Below are 22779 nucleotides of genomic sequence, written 5' to 3'. Positions count from 1 at the left end.
TGTGTTTATAATTCATCTCGTGCTTGACTGTGAAGGAAAACATCGTGAGGAAACCTGCATGTATCTAATTTCATTGAAATTCTGCCACATGTGTTAGAATACACAACTCCAACCCGCATTGAAGCCACGTGGTGGAATAAGCTCCAAACCTTCTCCTCAAAAGGGAGAGGAGGCCTTAGCCCAGCAGTGGAACATTAACAGGATGTAACTGTTACTCTCATATAACACTTGATTAAGTTATACCAGGGGGTCGAAGTTTTTAGTTTTACCGAACAACGAGTAATAGATAGAACAACTGAATACCAAACACGGTCCAAATACCTAGTGCCTTTATGTTTCTACGGGAAAGAAAATAGTAAAAGATATTTATCAGAATTAGAAAGTTTAGACTTAGTATTCGTTGATTTTCATGCGAATAAATAGCAATTAAATTGTATTTAATTATCGTTTTAACTTGATTATCGGAAAAGAGTAATCGAGTTTCTTGTTGGTTAATATCGGTTGAATCTACATTTTGAACCGGTGGACCGGTGGTACCTTTAAATATGATTTAATCTTGGAAACTGATTCAAAAGTGCTCGAAAGAGCCTACTTAAATAATGTATATTTTGATTTGATTTGAAAACAACATCAATATATACTAAAATACTTATACTTTTTTTTATTTGATTCTGTAATTAAAATATCCAAAAATATATTTGGAAGATTATCAGAGACAGCGGATAAAGCCTTTAGCGTCACCGACCCACACAATACCTTATATAGATGGCAAATCTATAAATGACTCGACAAGGTTGCGCCCACTGCTTATGACTCAAATGTGACAAACCATCGGTACATGTTAGAGCGAATGTTATCTTAGATAATAAATAAAAAATGTATTATTAATGTGATCCCAACATAACAGTTTATTACAAACTTGTTATTGTACATACAAATATGTGCGAAAGCGAACATTTTATACATTTCACAAGGATTCAGTTTATGGGGAGAACTGACCTCTTATCATTATCATCAAGTGGTCCCTTTTTCCGAAAATTTGTTATACACTCAATATGCGCCTAAATTTATATAGATTAATATGAAGAATATTTTGTATAATATTACATCATTATGTATTTTGTAGGAAATACATATGTCCGTATCAGTTCATAAACGTAAAGAGGTAAACTTTAACAAAATTGTAGAAATAGAATAGATGAAGTTGTATTTAATCTCACACTACTACACCGATAATCGATTTAAAACCAAATAAACGCGCATAGAACCAAAACATAACTTAAATATTATACCTCAGATTAGAAGACAGTGAAATAATTTTATTAATAATTTAAACTACTGATTCAAGTAAGTAAGTAAAGTAACAGCCTGTAAATATCCCACAGCTGGGAAAATGTCTTTCCTTCTCTTGGAGAGAAGGTTCTAGAAGGACTCTTAGTTCACTCCACCACGCTGCTCCAATGCCGATTTCATCCAGCTCATTTATTTTACGGCTTATTTACGATATTTTCCTTAACAGCTGACCACGAGTTTTTTTTTATAGAATAGGAAGGCAGACGAGCATATGAGCCACCTGATGGTAAGTGGTCACCAAACGCCCTTAGACATTGGCATTGTAAGAAATGTCAACCATCGCTTACATAGCCTATGCGCCACCAACCTTGGGAACTAAGTTTTTATGTCCCTTGTGCCTGTAATTACACTGGCTCATTCACCCTTCAAACCGGAACACAACAATAACAAGTACTGCTGTTTTGCGGTAGAATATCTGATAAGTGGGTGGTACCTGCCCAGACGAGCTTGCACAAAGCCCTACCACCAGTCAGATGAATTATAAACAATTTTATCTACATTAAATGTCAGTGATACCTTCAATCTTCGATTGAGATTACGCCGTCTCTCCTCTTATCCACGTAATATTTTGAGAATATTAACAAATTTCCTTTTATGATAAAAAAAAATTACAAAACTTATCTCGTAAAAGCTATCGACTGTGCATTAATCCAAGTCTGGTTAGCCTGGATAAAAGTATGTCAGCACAATCTAGCAATTAGTCTACGAATGTAAGCGCTGCTTACATGTTTTTTTTTAGTTTAGTGGAATAGGAAATAATGTATTCGATACATCTAACGGTACAATATAATCTCTCTCAGGATTTTAAAAATATACAGAAATATTCACAATAACCTTGTACTTCGTGAATTTGGTGTCAAGTGAATGGATTTTGACATTAAACAATTGAGTTTTATATTTAAATGACCATCAATATTTACCTTTTAATAATTTTGAATAACGCTTAAAGAACGAAAACTATATAATAACTATTATCTAAGAACAAACTCATTACCGCAGAACTCGATCGTGAATTGTCAGAAAGTGATATGCGACAATAGCTGGGAGCATAATAATTACAACCTGTAAAGGATACACGCATTAAAATTCAAAATAGCTTGTCACCGTAATCGCAAAATAGCACGGAAGTTCAACATCATTTTTAGTTTACCTGACATATCAAGTTATTTTAACTAATAAAAATAATTTACAAAAATAAACTATTCATGATTTAGGAATATATATATATATACAATATTAACAAGCATATGAAAACGTAATAAATATATATTTATAAATTACATATTTGTAATGTATAAAAACGATCAATAAAATCCTACGGTATTGCTCCATTAGTCTTAGGTAAAGTTGCGTAAGAACTGCATAAACCGAATCGAATTAGGAATTATCTTAAGGCTGTTTGGTTGCCTAAGAATTTGCGGTCAGCTTATATAACAGTCAGGCTGTAATCCTATATAAGTTGAGTAGTTTAGTTGAAAGACTTACGCAGTTTGAATACAAGATTTAAGATTAAATTATACGAGGGATTGCGATAGAATCCAGTTAGGGACATATATTTAATAACATATTTATCGACCACAAAATAGCAGTATTTGGTATTGTTGTGTTCCGGTTTGATGGGTGAGTAAGCTAGTGTAATTAAGAATAAGAATTTCAGTGCAAATTAGACACATGCAGGTTTCCTCACGGTGTTTTCCTTCGCCGTCAAGCACGAGATGAATTATAACACAAATTAAGCACATGAAAATTCAGTGGTGCTTGCCCAGGTTTGAACCCACGATCATCGGTTTATATTTACGCGTTCTAACCACTGGGCCATCTCGGCTACTCCACAAAATGTATATCTATAAAAAATCTGCTGAACTATCCCTGTTGTAATTTATTTATATAAGATAAGGTATCAGCTATCAAAACCGCAGCCGACTGCAGACTTTAGTTACACAAAAGGCGCTAATAAAACAATTGATTTAACATTTGAAGCGACCAGCGACCATAGACAATCACGTTGAATTATTTTAGTAAAGCTTTCGGAGAATGCCATGAAAATAAATGCCAAGTGTCAATGTACTCTTTATTTTTTACTTAACATTATAATGAAGCAAAAGTGTTGGGATGTTTATTACTCAATTACGAACGAGTGAACGGAATGTAGGAACATTTTTGGTTTTAGAATTCGATAATATCATCGAACATAGCGGAGTCAGCAGTTTGTAGGTAGAATCAAAATTATATATTCAATTAAACTAGGTCATTTAATTATGTAGGTCCAATCTTGCAAATTATCTTGCAATTAGTTTCACTCAAGCTTTCAGATCAGAAATGTAGCACAATCTTTTTCACACAAAAACAACAAAACCCGCTGAATTGGTGACAATATGATAAATGTTGTATTTTGTTCTAAATTTATTAAATTGTTGTGAGATAAAAGTTTTTATCGCTTATATGCTTAAAATTTATTTAATTAAATATAATTTTTAGCTTAATAGAATTAATGATATTCATTATAGCTCCGTATTCAATTATCTTACACCCGATATAGTTATTCAATAAATAACTCTCATAAACGGATATTCATTTTAAATTATACATTTATAAAATGATTAGCATTTAAGAAAATGTTACAACCAGTTTATTTATTAGTCTTAATTTTGATTACTTTCTCCGGAGTATTCGATATATTTATATAATTTTACTCTGCACATGTTCTACATACGCGAATCGAACGAGATCAAAATCGTATCGGTTTTTTTACACGTGAAAGTCATAATTTAATAATTATGAGTTTTTTTGATGATTTAATTAAATTAAATTGATTGCAATTAAACATTAATGTGTAATCAATTTAATTTAAGTTATATTCTCAATAGTACAATATTAAATCAAATGTAGGTATCACAACTATATTTGTGGTAGGGCTTTGTGCAAGCTCGTCTGGGTCTCCCTTATATACTTATCAGATATTCTAGCGCAAAACAGAAGTACGTGGTATTGTTGTGTTCCGGTTTGAAGGGTGAGTGGTGGTGGGTGCCACCAGGTTGGTGGCGCATTGGCGATGTAAGCGATGGTTAATTTCTTACAATGTCAATGTCTATAGGCGTTGGTGACAGGCTGCTACGGATAGGTAGGCGGACGAGCATATGGTAGACCACATGGTCTGTAAATGTCCCACTGCTGGGCTAAAGGCCTCCTCTTCCTTTTTTTGAGGAGAAGGTTTGGAGTTTATTCCACCTCGCTGTTCCAGTGCGGGTTGGTGTAATACATATGTGGCAGAATTTCAGTGAAATTAGACACATGCAGGTTTCCTCACGATGTTTTCCTTGAATGATTTGATGAATTATAATCACAAATTAAGCACATCAAAATTCAGTGGTGCTTGTCGGGGTTTGAACCCACGAACCCGCCTACCTATACTATAAAATAAATGTGTTTAATTAATATTTAATTTAATTGGTAATGAATAACTAAATGGTTCGTTGCCGGTTCTCAGTAGAATCTATATTCCGAAAACGTGGTAGCTTTACGTTTAAGTTAATCATGTAAGTAGACACTACTTTTCCTTGATATTTTTGTTTTCCTTTAAAAAACTAAAACCTCGACTTTGAAACACCAGCGCACGTTAATAGATTTTTCATTTTCAGAATGTATTAACGTCTGTTCCTACATGTTGGATTTTATAGTCTATGAAAATAATAATAAGTAATAGTCTAGATCCCGCGTTTGTTAAAATGTGTCATTTAGCTTGATATGAGACCTCCTTCGATGTAGCTATAGAAAAACTTATTTAAATCAATACAACCTTTTTTTATTAAAATACATCGAATGTATGAAATGATTTAGACAAGTAATATTATAATTTTTAAATGAATTTTATAGCTCAGTAGGCTAATATACTTAATTTAGATTAATTATGTAAAAATTGAAATAGAGTATGAAAAAATTAATTAAAATTAAATAAAAAATAATTATTTATCATAAATTCAAAAATGATTTTATGGAACACTATTTATATTATGAATGAAACGTTTGAAAATTTATAGCCTACTTGTGTTACTTAAATACAACACCTACACAAAACATGTCCTGTTTGAGAAAAGAAAATTGAGTGTCTTGTTAAATTACTTCAATAAGCTTTTATTGTTATTTAGTCCTAAAAAGCATTTACAACAACAATATATTTACTGTAAAACTATTATTCATCTACAATATGTTCCTAATATCATCGGGTTCCTATACTCGACTAAATTATTATTTAAATTTGACCTACTGTAAACAGTAAACGGTATAATGCTAACACATGTTGCTTTCTATGCATAGCAATTTATGTTAATAGCAACTCATAGTATAATTAGCATACATCTTACATACAGTTTACTAATCAACATGAGAAAATACGTTTGTTTTTAGATACTGCAATAAAAGAGATAAGGATTTTTTATTTCATTGTTGAGTAAATAAAGCAACAATTGCATATATAGTGCTATATTATAATTCGACATTTTAAATCTAAAGTGTAGGTTTTTTTTTATAGAATAGGAAGATGGACGAGCATATGGGCCACCTGATGGTAAGTGGTCACCAAACGCCCTTAGACATTGGCATTGTAAGAAATGTCAACCATCGCTTATAGCCAATGCGCCACCAACCTTGGGAACTAAGATTTTATGTCCCTTGTGCCTGTAATTTTTTTTTTTTTTTTATAGAATAGGAAGGCGGACGAGCATATGGGCCACCTGATGGTAAGTGGTCACCAACGCTCTTAGACATTGGCATTGTAAGAAATGTCAACCATCGCTTACATATCCAATGCGCCACCAACCTTGGGAACTAAGATTTTATGTCCCTTGTGCCTGTAATTACACTGGCTCACTCACCCTTCAAACCGGAACACAACAATATCAAGTATTGCTGTTTTGCGGTAGAATATCTGATGAGTGGGTAGTACCTACCCAGACGAGCTTGCACAAAGCCCTACCACCAGTAACCTCACGAGGTACCCTCACGCGGGCGAGTTTCGCTCGGTTCTAATAATAAAAATAGTTGTAATTTTATATTATAAGATTAGATAAGATAAGAAAATATAATATCAGTTTGAAACTCGAAAATTAACGGTTTCTGTATTATTGCTAATAAATAAATAATTATTTCATGACGAACATGAAAAATATTTTTGCGATAATTCGGACAAAACAAAAATAACTTACCTCTTTAAATGAATCATACTAATATTAAGAAGTACTTATAATAAATTTGAAGTAGTTTAAATGGGAATAGATAATGTATTTTATGATACTAACTAAATTTATTAATTTATTTACTTTGATCATAAAAGATCTTCCTAAAAAACTGGTCAACATTTCTGGTGATCCAAGAGCTGGCGCTTATTTAGTCCAAGGGCTGACTCTAGCGGTGCAGAGAGGTAATAGTGCCAGCGTCTTGGGTACAATGTCACATGATAATCTTATAGACGTCGTGTTTTTGCTATGAATTTGTTATGTGTATTATATTTTTTATTTTAATTTTATATATTATAAAAATGACTCCATAGTTTCTTAAATAAAGTATAATATTTATTTACCTATCTATAATTACACCTTAACTAGTTTCCGCGCGCGGCTCAGCCCGCGTGTGAGAGGCTACCCTATGTCCTTGTCCTTTTCTGTACAGCATGCAAACTTTCATGTTTGAGAAGTTAGACGTGAAAGTGTAATAAGCAAACGAACAAACAAACTCACTTTCCCGTTTATAATATTAGTAAAATATCAATAGACAAAGGTTTTCTTTAGGTTGCTTTTGTATAGTGCACTAAAATTGCTAGTAAATATATAATATAAGTCATGTTCATTATGTAAATTGGTAACAAAATACACAATAAAATATTAACAAGTATCCATTGTTGCTTGACCGTGTTCAATCTCCCATGTCAAAGCGTGTGTCGTGACACAAAGGCCTTTTATAGAAGGATGGAGTCAATATTTGATGATTGATAATAACGTAAGCATGGGCATACCATTGCTTACGTTATTAATTGTCATTAATTAGCAACAAATTGCTAATACAAAGAACAAACATATCTTGTTTTGTTACCTTTATTACGCGACTATATGGGGTTAATAATTATTTTGTGGGACGCGCTTGTACAAAAGGATCCCAGAACACGTTAAAAAAATTCAAGAGTAAATTTTAAAATTATATAAAACTAATGACTTCATAGATATCAAGCAATTAATTATAAGCTAACAACAAAAAAAAAAAAAAAGAACGAAAAAAAAAACAAATAAATATAGCATATCAGGCTTTTAATTGACTTATGTTAATTTGTGTCAAATGCGACTCAACCATGAAGAGATGCAATGTGAGATGATCGTATAAGTTACCACACCATTAACGGTCAAGGTTCTTGCAGTTTTTGTTAGTATTATAAAATATTTTATACGTTGATGAAATACTAGCACAATATAGGACTAAGACTGCCACTGAAGACCTTGCTCTGGCCTTACATTCACACGTGTGAAGAATACAAACCTTCTAAGCGAAGTGTACATTTACTTCTGTTTGTAGTGTTCTAGAACAAAATTTCATCTATTTATAATGAATATTTAAGCCTCATTAGTCTAGCAGTCTAGCTCGTATGATTGCAGATCACGAGGCCTTGGATACGATAAAGAATAGATAGTCTTTGAAAAAGCCGCCACGCCCGACATTTAGTCATTCGGACATTATTTATTACGTTTTAACAATCTACAATTACTATAAAATTTTACGATATATAATAAATAAAAAGTACCGTACGAATCATCCTATTCCATCTCAGTCCAGCACCAGCCATTATGTTGAACGTGTAATGTTAATAAGATCAAATGTGAACCAACTTTATAAAGAAAAAAAAGTTGCTGAGCGGCGTATTACGGCCTAAAAGAAAGAAAATACTTCCATTACATAGTCTATTCCAATGGGAATAGGAAAGAAGGTAAATAAACAACTTTGACCTTGAATTTGACATTTGAGTTAAACTAGTATGGAATTTACTGAATGAATGGGTTAATGAATGAACGATAAAGTAACGAATTATATATTTCATTGTTTTATACGTAATTTTATATTAATTTTAATAGATATATTTTATATAGATTGCATGTAAAATAAAATAAAAACATCATTACCGGACGTTTAGGCAACTTTCTATATTTTTTATAAATATTTTATATCACATATTATATCCAAATTAATAAACAAATTTATATAATTTTAAAAAATCTGAAATTTGTGACAAAACTAAAATAATATATTTTTTATTTATATAAATTCATTCGTTCTCCATTCGTTTAGCGAACGTCCTTGGTCAGTTCATCGAAAAATGGCGTCTTGAATGTCAGCAAAACTGTTTTCGGAACTTTGAAAGAAAAATTAAAGTGGAATTAAGTAGTTCAGTGGAATACTGTTGTATTAAAAATGACGATATATTAATCAAGACTATTTGTAGTGCATAATATAGCGGTATAGGAGGAGGAATATTTAAAAATACTTGTTGTTTACATCTATTCCTACTGTGATTAGAATAGACTATAGAAAATATGATGCTACGTTACTCACCAAGTAAATTAATTTAAAAAGCAACTTGGCGAAAACTCCCAAATATGTTTGTTATTATTATTTTGATTTTGTCGAGCTGTAGTTTTTCTTATAAAAATATGACTGTCCTATGTGTGTTTTTTTAAGATATTGGTAGGCGGACAGACAAATGGGTCACCTCACCTCCTTACATCGTCAATGCGCCACCAACCTTGGGACCTTGGAAAGTTGTTATGTCCCTTGTGTCTTTAGTTACACCGGCTCACTCACCCTTCAAACCGGAACATAACAATACTCAGTATTGCTGTTTAGCGGTAGAATATCTGATGAGTGGGTGGTACCTACCCAGCGGGCTTACACACCTACCACCGAGTTTTGCTAGCGCTACGTATATGACTGTGTATGTTTTCTGTATACATAGTTTAATATTTGTTTTTTTTTTACAGGAGACGCGATGTCGCAACCCGCCCACTGCACCACAAAAAATAGAACGAGTTATTACCCTTTGCCAGGATGAAATCAAAGTTTCTATATTAAGAGGTAGGTTTTATTATTTTATCATGTAAAAGAGATGTGATCTCATAATTGATGAGATTAATCGGTTTCAAATATTAAAGTGCTAATGATTACCATTAGAAACTATGTAATACAAAGGAGGAAGGTTTTTCACTATTTCTTTGACATTCAGTTAAATAGAAACTTGACTACCATTTTTCACTTTAAAGTCAAAATTCCTATATATCAAGTAATCTACTTCTGCTTTCTGCTTTTTTAGGATTTCCCCAGATATCACATTTATTTATAAGCCTAGCTACCTAAACAATACAAAGAAAGTAAATTACGCTTCGTATCTCCATCAGCTGATCTACGCAGGTTGGTTGCCAGATACAATAATTAAAAACCAGAAGTCACAAGCGGCATGGAGTGGTACAAAATAATTCAAAAATAATAAAGAAGCTTAAAGTTTTTAATGTAGCAGAAGTCATATTTTTTCTTCAGATTTTAGTATTGTTATAAGACTATATGGAGTCCTTTTTTAAGTTTTAGAAAACACCGAACGCTATTCCGTATTGATGTATCACGAAATTATTAAAAAATCAAATTATCCGGATGAATACCAGACACTGGTAACCCTGTATCTGCGTATGCGCACACACGATCATAATTACGTAGTCAAGGTCGAGAGTGAAAGTAACGCACTGACTATGCTCTCTATTTCGCTAACTGATGCTTATTTATTTATTTTTGTTTGGTTTGCCAAATAAACTTATGTTTAAAAATAATAGTAGTTAGATAACTCAATATTTGTGATTGTACATCTTGTATGAGTATGGCTGCAAATATTAACGTTTTTAAGTATAACCTACGTGTATGTAATCGTATTGTTTATAATTATGTTATAAACGATACGATTAATATATTACATTCGATAGTGGCTTGATGTAAGGCCGTAGACCCGGAGGTCCTGGGTTCAATTCCCAGGTCGGACCAAAAAAAGTTATTGGGTCTTTCTGTCAGAAAATTTTGAGTAGCAGCCCGGAGCTTGGAAGTTGGAAGTGTGTACACTCCCGTGCCTCGGAAAGCACGTAAAGCCGTTGGGTCCTACGCCTGAACTCCTTCCGGTCGTATCGGATTGCCTTCTCATCGGATTATGAGGGCTAAAGAAGAGAGAGTGCACCTGTGTTTGCGTACACACTTGTCCACTATAATATCTCCTGCGTAGTTGGCTAATCTCTCTTGAGATTGGCCGCCGTGGCCGAAATCGGTCTGGAAGATATTATTATATGTATCGGTATCACTCAATAATAACACTTAAACAATTGAAAATATGCAGCAATACGGTTTAAAAGCCCAGTGCTTCGAATATTCTTGTGCTCGAATAAACCTTTCATGTTGAAACTTTTATCTGTGATCGTCATCCAAACGGTAAAGTTCATGTTATTATGTAATTTCAGAGGTGCACGCGTGTGTTTATCCGACGCTCCTTAAAGATTGTTGTCGTGCTCTGCTCAAAGACTAGCGTCTACTAGGTTAGATGGCGTTTTCCTTTTATAGTTTTATATATGATTAATCACTTTACGTCTCCCGTAATTTGTTGTGCCCGTGGCTTCGTCTGTGCGTTGAGGGGTCAAGTGCTAGGTACCCTTTGCCCTTTTTCATAACGTGTATTCAAAATTTCACGGTGATCAATATTGAAAAAAAATAAATATTTCGCATATATTGGCTATGATTTATGATATAACTATATTTGAGAATTGTAACTAGATAACATATTTCTTAATGAGTTTTCTGAAACTGTCTAGTCTAGTTTGACTAGGTTTGTCTAGGCCGTCATATATTCAAACTGATAAACGTAAATGCAACATTGATTACGTAAAAATTAAGGAATTAACTGTTAATTTTTAGGTAAAGATAATTAAATATTTTTTGTGATCATAATTCTACGAAATCCGAAATACATTATTGAAAATTTAGAAACATATAAAGTCCTATTTACAATTTAAGTTATTAATATCTCTAATGCCCATCCTTTCTAATTTCTCATTCAAAAAACTATACCAATAAACATAATTTTAGTAACGAGTTCATTTGAAATGATGTATACACGGTGTCCGGTAAATTGTAGAAAACTAAATTATTATTCTATATTAAATAAATTTAATTATTTGGAGATTTCAGTTATTACAAATTATTGAGAGTTATTAAGAATATGTTATTAAGAATAGAGAGAGTAGAGAATAAAGAGAGTTATTAAGAATATGTTTCGAGGTCGTAAGTAAAATTGTATTTATATTTCGATTATAAAATGTATAATATATAATTAACGATTTACTGTATTATATAAAAAAACAATGTTATGATTCAATTGCTGTATGATGAGTACAATTCGGTACAATACAGTTCAATACAGTTCATACAACAGAAATACTATGGGTTATGGTGGTTTGTTAATAATTGAAGTCCTTGTACTTAATGACTTATATTACAATGTTATGTATTGTGTCGTAACAGTCACAAATGTAATCATTATTTCGATTTTAATAAATATAAGATTTTTATATTATATTTAGATAGAAACAATACTCTTTTATAGCGATAATAAAATTAGTATTAATTATATAAAGCTAGCCTAATTATTCAAAGGTTATTAAGGTTATTTATCAGTTTTCAGTTAGCGAAACGAGTTTGTTTTAATTGTTTTTTTTTTTAATCTATATTTTATATATTTTAATATAATATATATTTTTAATCTATGGATTACTCAATAACAACTGTATAAAACGTTAAATGTTGTCTTACGTGCGTTTGTAATTTTACTTTTCTGTTTATTATTTTTAATTCTTAAATTGGCAAATTAATGGTAAGTGGCCAGCACCGCCCATAGACATTTGCACTGTAAGTAATGTTAATAGTTCTTTACACCGCCAATATGCAACCAACCTTGGGCACAAATAAGTTATGTACTCTGTGACTGTAGTTGCACTAGGTCTGTTTGTTATTATATAATTCAAAACGAATTCCTATAAAATAGCATACGAATACAGTCATACCATAGAATTATTAACAGTTACTTAAGTACAATATAGTAATAATATATAATAACTATTGACTGTTATTAAAATAAAATGTCTAATTCAATGACTGCGGGTATTCATGCGTTCACTATTGCTCAACCTTGTATATCAAACGATTGCACAAGCTTTATATTAATTAAATTATGTTTTGGCGCACCATGCAACATTTTTTTGCATTAAACTTAAACATGTCCTATTTTTTTTACGCAATTGTGGTAAAAATTGGTAAATTGAATAAAGAAAAGTGTAAATGAGAATATATTTGTAACTTACCCTTACCCTTTACTTACCCTTGTCTTGACCCTTGTATGACCCTTGTGTCTGTAGTTACACTGGCTCACTCACCCGTTCAACCTGAATAAAACAATACTATGCATTGCTTAATAGCAATACTTAGTTTTATATATACACAGGCGATAGACTATGGGACAAGTGAGTGGTACCTACCCAGACGGGCTTGCACAAATCCCTAATCTCTAATCAACATTCAATAGTACGGTAATATTTACGGTAAGCGGTATGTAATATGTATATTATCTTTTCTCACGTTCAACTATAAGGAAATGTCAATAACTGGATAATTATGAACATAACATATAGACACTTAACCATTTTATTATATGAACATGGCGGGTATTGTATTATTTAAAATTTCAGGGTTATAAAAACACATAAACAGTATTCGTAAACTTTACGAATGTGTGTGTAAGATATAACATCACTAAGAAGAAATTTTTATTTGATATTATTAAATTGAATACCTTGAAGGAATAGCTGTTTTCCCCCAAATACTCGTACACTTGATCAGGGAAAGCGACAAGATATTTTCACATTACTAGGCAGCTTTTACTTGGCGATAGTTCTACGTGCGAGTCTGCCTGGGTAGCTAATACAAAGTATTGTTGTGTCCGGCTTGGAGAGTGATTGGCAATCGGGGCTGTAAGAAATAATAAAATCATCTAAGGGATTATTATCTAAGGGATCAAAATCATCTAAAGGATGATTATTATTTCTTTTAGCCCCAATGTCGGTGAGCGGCGGTGTCCACTTACCACCATGTGGCGCTTTTGCTTTTCCACCAACCAATAATTAAAAAAAACTATGCACAATTTAGTCATTATAGTTAAAAGTGACATAACATCTAAGTTCCCGAGGTTGAGGTTGGCGATTTATGGAATGGTTAATATTTTTGCAGCGCCAAAGTCTATGGAGGGTGGTGACCACTTACCATCAGGTGACCTATTTGCCCATTCCTTCTATTTTATAAAAGAAACCCTATATACTGTTGAAATATTGATAATTTTTTTATACTACTTAATAACAATATAAAAACAAGAACATATTTATTTTTTTATTTTCATTTAAGACGTATGTAAATAAATATATTAAAATCTTTTACAACCAACTCCCTTAATGCATTTGCCTAGTAATATTAAAATGTAAAAAAAAGAAATAATTTAATTTTGTTTTTATATTCAGCAAACAAAACACCAACATGTATATTCAACTGTCAATGTAATTGTATCTTTAGTATTTTTCTAAATTTGTTGATTGTTTTATTAGGAGTTGTGTTTCTTGGTGATTGTTTTCTGAAAAATCCACACCAAACCGGTCCAAATCATAGCTTTATGAATCAAAAGTAATTGTTGTACTGACAACTTGAATCAAGAATATTTTAAGTTTGAATGTCAAATTCGTTCTTGTGATCGTTCTTCTATATTTTTTATTTTGATTAAAAAAATATTTTTTAATCAAAAAAAAAAAATATTTAAAAAAAATATTAAGCGATGAATTCACTGAAATTTAAAGAGTAATGATATTACTGGTGTATTTTATTGCTCTGGATAATGGTGACTACGGATTAGGCTCACTGAGCTAAGGCTGCAAAGGGCTAAGGCTACAATGAGTCAAGGTATCACGGATTAAACATTAAATTAAATATAATTTAATAATAATTAAACCACGAAACAGTTTTAGATTGTTGCATTTCGATAATGGATGACAGAGACAATGCCCTTGTCTCTTAAAATAAAAATGACTGTTGAATTGATAATGATTGGCTTGAAGGTTTCAGATTCATATCGACCACGACGGTCATTCTCAATGTTGACCACTGAGATATTATAGTCTGTAAATGTGTGCGTGAACACAGCTGCATTATTTTTTCACACTCCAGGATGTCAACGTGTTGGCTTCCTAATAATTTTCAATAGTTTATTTGAAACGAAGATATTTGATATTAGAAACACCTAATAAATATATATAAGAACAAATATCATCCAAATATCTACTTTCATAGTATTAACGAGAGTATCATGTTAAATTAAAGAAAAAGTTTTTAAAATACAAAGAAACACAGACAGGATGCTTATTATGTGTTCATTCATTTTAAAGTTCAAAATTTTGCAACGAACTAGCCAATGTAACTGTATCTACAATAACAAGAGCTTCGAAATGTCCTCATTACATATTGTCAATACGCAAAACGTGTAGAAGGTTGATCTTAACTGTAGATACAAAGGTCACGTCGGCGCTCGACATTCGATAGTAATTAGCACATTGCCTTATGTAAGATTGTACAAGTTTTTTATGCATCTAAAGCAATCTTATTGTTTTAAAGATGATTTCGGTGAGAAATATTACTTTAAATTATAAATATCTATCATCTATGTTTAAATAGTCTAACCTAGTTTATTTATGAGTTGCGTTAACATGAACTATCATTACATAAGGAGCTGGTACTAGTAATTGACAAGCCGTTTGAAAAATTGAAACATTTTTTTTAACCACTAAATTAAACAGCTGCGAATATTAATTGGGCAATTGACATGCTAAGGCGTTTGTTGCACGGAGTCCATAAGATAATTTACAATATTTCTTTAATTTCGAATACAAAACATGAACGAAGGAAGGAGTTTGAACAAGATACTAGGAAACTATCGATATATTTTATGAATGTATACGCAGAAAAAACCACGAGAAATGTCTAGAAAATAGTTTTAGTTATCGTTGAAAATCTTTTTTGAAGACGGCACGTTATTTTGTATTCAGTGTACTCGTATCTCATCCTTTTGAGTTCAAGAAATGTTGAAAATCTTCGCAATCATTTTATATTTATTAGTCTACGTCCGCATATCACTTTCTGACATTTCACGACCGTGTTTAACAGCGATTTTCGAGTTTGCTACTTACAGAAAAACTCTACTGATTGCAATTCCTTAACCTTAAAGAATTATACAAGCAAGTTTAAATAAGGCTTCATCTCCTCCAAAAAGTCGTGCTCAGTAAAGGTTGAATTCTGGTAAGCTCAATGTAAAAGCGTTTTAATTGCACGCCTGAATCGAATTCAATTATTTCAAAATATTCTCAATAAAATATTTTGCAAGTTACCTGTCACGTCTTAATGTAAATTACTTAATTTGTTTTAATATTTGTGTATGCAGTAAATTTATTATAAAGTGGCTTTGAAAAACAAATGTTAAAAGTATTATATAAATATAAAAAATACAGGAGAAATTGTCGTTTTGTAAAACTTAAAATCTGACTATATATAAAGTTTTTATTAAAGGAATTTTGTGTCGCTGTAGTAAATCTATGTGCTTAGTAAGAATTCGGATACAATTTTATACATAAAATATTAAGAAAATTGGTTATTCAAAAACCCGTTGTAGTCCATACCTGATCCTAAAAGACTTATCACACAAAAAAAAATCGAAACAATACACTATCAGTCTCGCCATAGCTTGATAAGGTCACATTGGTGACGCACGCCGCCCCCGAAAGTACCTTAATAAGGCTCGACGCGGTCATCCACTTATTGCAGAATTTTTAAATCAGTAAAGTAATTAATCGCAATATCCTCCAAGAATTTTCACGATGCAATATATGCGTGCTCCACTTTTAATTATTAGCGTACAGTTTTATCGTAATTAACTTAATTAAGGCAACTGTTACGCACATGAAAAAGTTTAATGACCTTAAAATATAAAAATGAAGTTCGAAATGTAGGTAGTTATAGTTTACTTTTGTTATTTACTAATTTTATAAATACTGAGCTATCGCTAAGTACCATTTAGTGACTAAAAGAAATAAAGGTTATTTTGTGAGATTCCAGTGAAATATCATCTAAATAATTTTAGCCTTATGAAGATCAAAACCAAAACACTTAATTTATCAAGATATCTAGAAATATTTTAAACAATCATGACATTAAATGATCTCGTAACAAGTTCAGAAAACAGAGAAAATAGTCAAACAATGTCAATGAATCACGTTTGATTCACAGGACAGGGGTATAGTTCTTCGGGTATTTTACCGGGTAATTTTTTGACAGAGAATCCTATTATCTGCTCGTGAGGCCTTCCAACAAGCCCAAAGGCAGAGTTTTTATTGTTCCAATATTAGTGAACGTATCAGCCGATGAGTACGCCGATAGAATAGCCTTTTACCATTTCCGCTATACCATTGACAGTCACAGAAATTTAAGCCAACTACATCTATTTGTCAAAGGTCCATTCGGCTAAATAGAGAAGTACCAAGAACGTACATCCGTAGAACACCTCATCCTCTACTGAGCTCGCCAGCATGTCTACTAAGCATGGCTAGTATCGACAATATCGCGTATATTGAGTGGGAACATATTATATAACTGATGGCATTTCACTTAGGAATTCCAACTACCGATCGTTTCCAATATAATAAGGTACGAGTATTAAGTAATTTTCTGCTTAGCTGCTGGCTTCACTTACGTAGTTGTACCGGTCTCTGGTAGTGTTATTAAATTAATCAACGATTTTGGAATTCAATAATAATAACATACTTGGATATACATTGCATAATATGCAATATTTTATGAATATAATAACAATAATATGCAATCATGCATTAAAAAAAATCCTGCAATGTCTGAAAAGACTTGAAATGTTAAAAGAAAGTGGATCGGATGAAATCGTCCTAGTGATGCAAGATTGACATACGACGCAGTGTCCGGTCAATGATCTTTGTGTTACTGATATTATTGGCCTTTTACTCATGCACCAGTTTGTTACGTTACATTTAGGTAACTTGTACAAATAAATATGCGACAACAATTGACTTATTTTTCTGTAAAAATAAACTGTATCTATTTTGTTTTTTAGCGTTGATAGAGAAGATAGAGAATAAGGACATCTATACTACTATTATAAATGCGAAAGTAACTCTGTCTGTCTATTACGTTAAACCACTTTCACGGCTAAACCACTGAATCGATTTTGATGAAATTTGATATAAAATTTGAACCTCGAGGCTTCTTTTTGCATATCTAACACCAGTTTCAGCCGTTAACACACTGGCAAAGCCGCGTACAAACATTAGTGTAATATAATTATACCCAAAACGTTTATAATTACGTATTTGTGTGATTCTGGTATTTATTAAAATTTATAATAAAATCTATATATTTAAAAATAAATCTGCGCGAAACAGCTTCTTTTCGTCGCGTCTTAACACGCGTAAGTTGAAGTTTTCATACAAAATAAATCTCTAATCGACGACCCGATATCCAAAGATATTTTATTTAAAATATGTTGCGACAAGACAACCGCTTTAACAACCAGCGAGAAATCAACCCACTAAACGCAAAGCTTGACTTCAGCCACAGCTCAACTGTACGCACTAATCAAAATAAATGGTAAAAGCTAAAATCAACGATTTATCTCCTTATTACTTTAGAAATAATACCCAATTTTTTGGGCTTTTTTGGGCTATATGTATGCAATTCATAATTTACCCATATCTCCACTCTCTGTTAAGATTGACTTCATTAAGTTATGACAAGGATATATCACGAATAACAATGACTATATATAATTAAGTATTATCTCAGTAACGTTATATAGTCTTATTTCAATTTACTTTTATTTCACATGTGGATACCAGTTTTTATATATTTAAATTATAATTTTTACAGTATAAATTCCTTTTGTTAAGATTATTCTAATAAATATATTACGTTTTGGAATAACCACTATTACTTACACGATGTACTTAGTAATTTAAAAAAAATGATTGATAAAAATAAATATTATAAATGTCAAATTAATTTTAAACATACGTTTAATAAAAGTAAAAAAAAAATAACACGCTGTGTAATAAGACTTACCTGCTACCTTTAAACTTACTCGTACATTCCAATTTGTTTCATGTGATTGCAAACATGTGTATAGAACATTCTAGAAGCTATGTTGTGGTGTTGGGACACAATGTCACTTTCAAGCGAGTGCAATCGCAGGTATGACCCATATACGCGCTTGCATAAGCCTTGCATAAGGCGGGACATGCGATGTTCATTCAACTGTTGCCCAGAATTGCAAACTGCATTTGAACGGAAGTATAAACGCAGCATTTTTAGCCGTCGGCTTTTAAAGAATAACTATTTTTTTTTTTTAGATTAATTCTTTTAACCATTTTTTTTTGAAGTTTTAATGAAATCGATTATTTTAGTAGTAAGTAATAAATTAGACTTTAATAGTATATATTTTTAATAATTTTCAAATATTTAATTACTCTAGTTTGTTTATAGGGCATAATTATATTATTATATCGAGTTATTGAGTACAAGCAAACAATATTTTCGTATTAGTGTATTACAATAGACTATATTGTAAGTGTCAAAGTAACTGTCTGTTCGTTTGTTGTTGCATCACGGCTAAATTTAAAGACTAAACAAGTAAGTACTGGTAGTAGGGCTTTGTGCAAGCGTGTTTGTGCAAGCGCAATGCGTCTGGATAAGCAAAGCAGCAGTACTTGGTATTGTTGTGTTCCGGTTTGAAGGGTGAATGAGCCAGTGTAATTACATCTTAGTTCCCAAGGTTGGTGGCGCATTGGCAATGTAAGCGATGGTTAATATTTCTTATAGTGCCAATGTCTATGGGCATTTGTGATCGCTTACCATCAGGTGGCCCATACGCTCGTCCGCCTTCGTATACCATAAAAAGGCACATATAATTCGGGATTTAGAAAAACTACGGGATCTATGGTAAAAAATTATAATGCAAGAAAGCTGAGAGAAACAGATAGTTCCAATATTAGTAAGACATTAAAATCTTGTTATCGTATTCACAAACATATATACAATTATCGATTCATGAGGTACCGGTTTTTTATCAGAGATTAATTTTAACATTATCGCAATGCTCGGTCGGCTATTAGGCCTTTCTTATGTGAACGTTAAGTGCTTATTAAACTAATCTTTTGAATTTAAGCTGATTGGAATGTTACAAAAATAAAACCTTGTAACACATATTACGGTTTAATATTTCAAAGTTTGCTATAGGACAATTAAATTAACGTGAGTCTTTAAATTATAAATAATCGACTTTTAATAATTATTATTGACAAATAGATAAAACAATAAACACTATTGTTGTCCTTCTGACCGATTTTGGGTTACGTTCTCTAGCCAACTGATCCCAAGATTTTACAGCAAACTGTCGTTATTAATAAGAAATATAAAATTTATTTAATTTAGCAAGCCATTTTGTTTCGGGTCTACTACTGGTTATATTTAACTGTCATAAAAAATGGAATTTTGTCTTACACCCCTCTTTAAGACGATGTTTGTATATACGAAGCCTCAGTGTGAATGTGTACTAATATGAAAATCTTCGAAATGTTGAAAGTTATACAAAGCAAAAATACGTTTCAAATCGCTTATGTAAACTAGAATTATAATCATTACCTATCAGTCCGAAAACGTCCACAGCTGGACTAAAGCTTCCCCTAAGGATTTCCACTATGGCCGGTCTTGCGCTACACACATCCAACGTGGGAGAACCACGACTTCCACGAATTCCAATTATTCTAATTAGCCTTAAGATATTCATTATTTTATTTCTTTTTTCCAGAGGCTCTTGATGTGATAAAGGAGGAACACACAATGCCAGCTGAAAGGCGGAGGAATAAACGTGAAGTGCCGTTTACGCATGACGAGAAACGCATAGCCGGGGTGAGCTGCTTTTATTTACTTAAAAAAAAGTATTAACGCGAAGGAAGGGAATATTATACCAGATAACATTCACATTTCTTTTTCAGTTAACTAGTAATTACAGACATAGGAGACTTCATCTTCCTTCGTGATTACTTATGCATTGTTTTCATTTCGATTCCCACCCAGGACAAACATTTGTGTGCATGAACATGTCTGTTTGTCCTGAGTCTGGGTGTAAAACTTTCTTCTATATACGTATGTATTTACAAAAGAAAAATTGTGTATATGTAGTATATCAGTTGTCTGGTTTCCATAGCACAAGCTTTGTACAAGCTTAATTTGGGATCAGCTGGCTGTGTGTGAAAAATGTTCCAGGGTATTATTATTATTTTATTACTATTCATAACGTTAACGTAAATGCTCGAATAGGGAAAATAGATTCGCACTAAGCACACTGATTCCTTTTTAATATATATATATATTTTTTAAATGAACACTCACAGAAAGACTTATTGATTACGAAGCTGCAATAAGAGTTTTTCGATAAAACTTTATATTACAACAAATGTCACCGTAATATTGCGCAGTGTCACAAATGTACAAGCACTTTACGTAACGCGACAACTAAAGGATTCGCACATTAGAGTTTTTTAGTTTAGTTATGTGTATAGACAAAAAAATCTTTCACGACATCGTTGCACAAAAACTGTCTCACATTAAAATTAATTATTAATTAGTACCATTGATTGATTAGAAACACTGATTAAATGATAAAACAAAATTTCGTCAATATAGTTAATTTAGTTAGTTTAGCCTAGCATTTTGTTTTATCATTTAAGTTTCTGAGCTTTAGCCGATATAACATTTTCACTTTGAAAACTATCACTTGATGAAAGTTATTGAATGTGTGTTCGTATTTACATTTGTAGACGACGCGATGCAAATATTATTTATAACGCCGATAAAATTTTATAACGTGTAAAGATGAACCATCTCGTTAGTAGACTTTTATGTGGAGAGCGCTTTAGGAGACTGCAATAGTCGGATTAAGCAGATAAATTGGACTATTGACGACACTAGGTACTAATCTACATAAGGTACCTTTATGGATATGACAATCTAAATCATTGTCTACAAATTTACGATAAATGAACGATGAATAAGTACGTAGCAACTAAATATCTAACTTCATTCGTTTTATTAATATTTATAAAAATGTATGTTGGTAGGTTTAGGTAGGTTGTTGAAATTGTGGACTATTATTTGTAAGTTTGTTTTAAAGATATCTTACAGACTTTTTGCAAATTTTTACTAACAATGATTTTATTTTATGTTTGCACCATGCAGTTATGCTTTGATAATTTAAATATTAGTCTCGAGCAGTACTAAAGTATGTTCAAATAAATTATAGTAATTTCATGCACTAGTCGAGCGAAAAAATTATAAATAGATTATTACACACAATCTAACGTACATTTTCTCTATTTTCCAGTGCTTGCTGCAATGCGTTTACCGGAAAGTGAAAGCGGTAAGTATTGACTTTTACCTACTTAACTTGAACGGTAAAAGTAAATAATAAGTTGATCTTTTTTTGTCTATTTTTATAGGAAGATTTTTGCCATCTCTAAAGTAGGGACAATAAAAATGTGTTAATTTTTTATGAATTTTGAGGTTATCCAAATAAATACAGTTATATCTATTAAGTCGTCTATCAATTCAAATAACGTGAAGTATGAAAATACTAAAAGATAATGATAGAACCGAGATGGCCCAGTGATAGGAATGCGTGAATCTTAAACGATGATCGTGGGTTCAAACCCGGGCGAGCTCCACTGAATTGTGCTACATTGAATTGAACGGTGAAGGAAAACATCGAGAGGAAACCTGCATGTGTCTAATTTCACTGAAATTCTGCCACATGTGTATTCCACCAACCCAGCATTGGAGCAGCGTGGTGCCTTCTCCTCAAAGAGAGAGGAGGCCTTAGCCCAGCAGTGGGACATTCACAGGCTGTTACTGTACTATTACTGTAATGATAAAGAGATTATAATAAGATGTTAAAGTCTAATCTGACTTATACCTATGTAAGTAAAAATAAATGCATTTTACAAAATAGTGCAGTTACTTTCATATTTTTACCCTTGACAATATAAACTAAATAAATAATTATAATTAAAAAAAATAGGCATTCAAACAATAAGACTTAACTATCTCGGTCCGACAAACGCTGATGGGGATTATTAAAGCGGCAATATTCCGATCATACGTCCAAGCCCAAGGCCAGGTCGGCTGTATATATAAAAAGAAACGTAT

At 32.0% G+C, this 22779-nt stretch overlaps 1 protein-coding gene across 1 annotated transcript in view; it reads left to right on the top strand.

Moving 5' to 3' along the window:
• Positions 1–22779, top strand: part of LOC126768730 (general odorant-binding protein 70) — a 35973-nt gene that overhangs the window by 7634 nt on the left and 5560 nt on the right. Inside the window, exons 2-4 of the mRNA XM_050487006.1 lie at positions 9369–9462; positions 20384–20484; positions 21959–21994. Coding sequence (XP_050342963.1) covers positions 9369–9462; positions 20384–20484; positions 21959–21994 — 231 coding nt within the window. The remainder of the gene's footprint in view (positions 1–9368; positions 9463–20383; positions 20485–21958; positions 21995–22779) is intronic.

The sequence above is a fragment of the Nymphalis io genome, chromosome 5 (assembly GCF_905147045.1).
Source record: "Nymphalis io chromosome 5, ilAglIoxx1.1, whole genome shotgun sequence".
NCBI lineage: Eukaryota > Metazoa > Arthropoda > Insecta > Lepidoptera > Nymphalidae > Nymphalis > Nymphalis io.
Note: the sequence above shows the minus strand (reverse complement) of the source record. Positions and strands in the feature narration are given on the sequence as shown.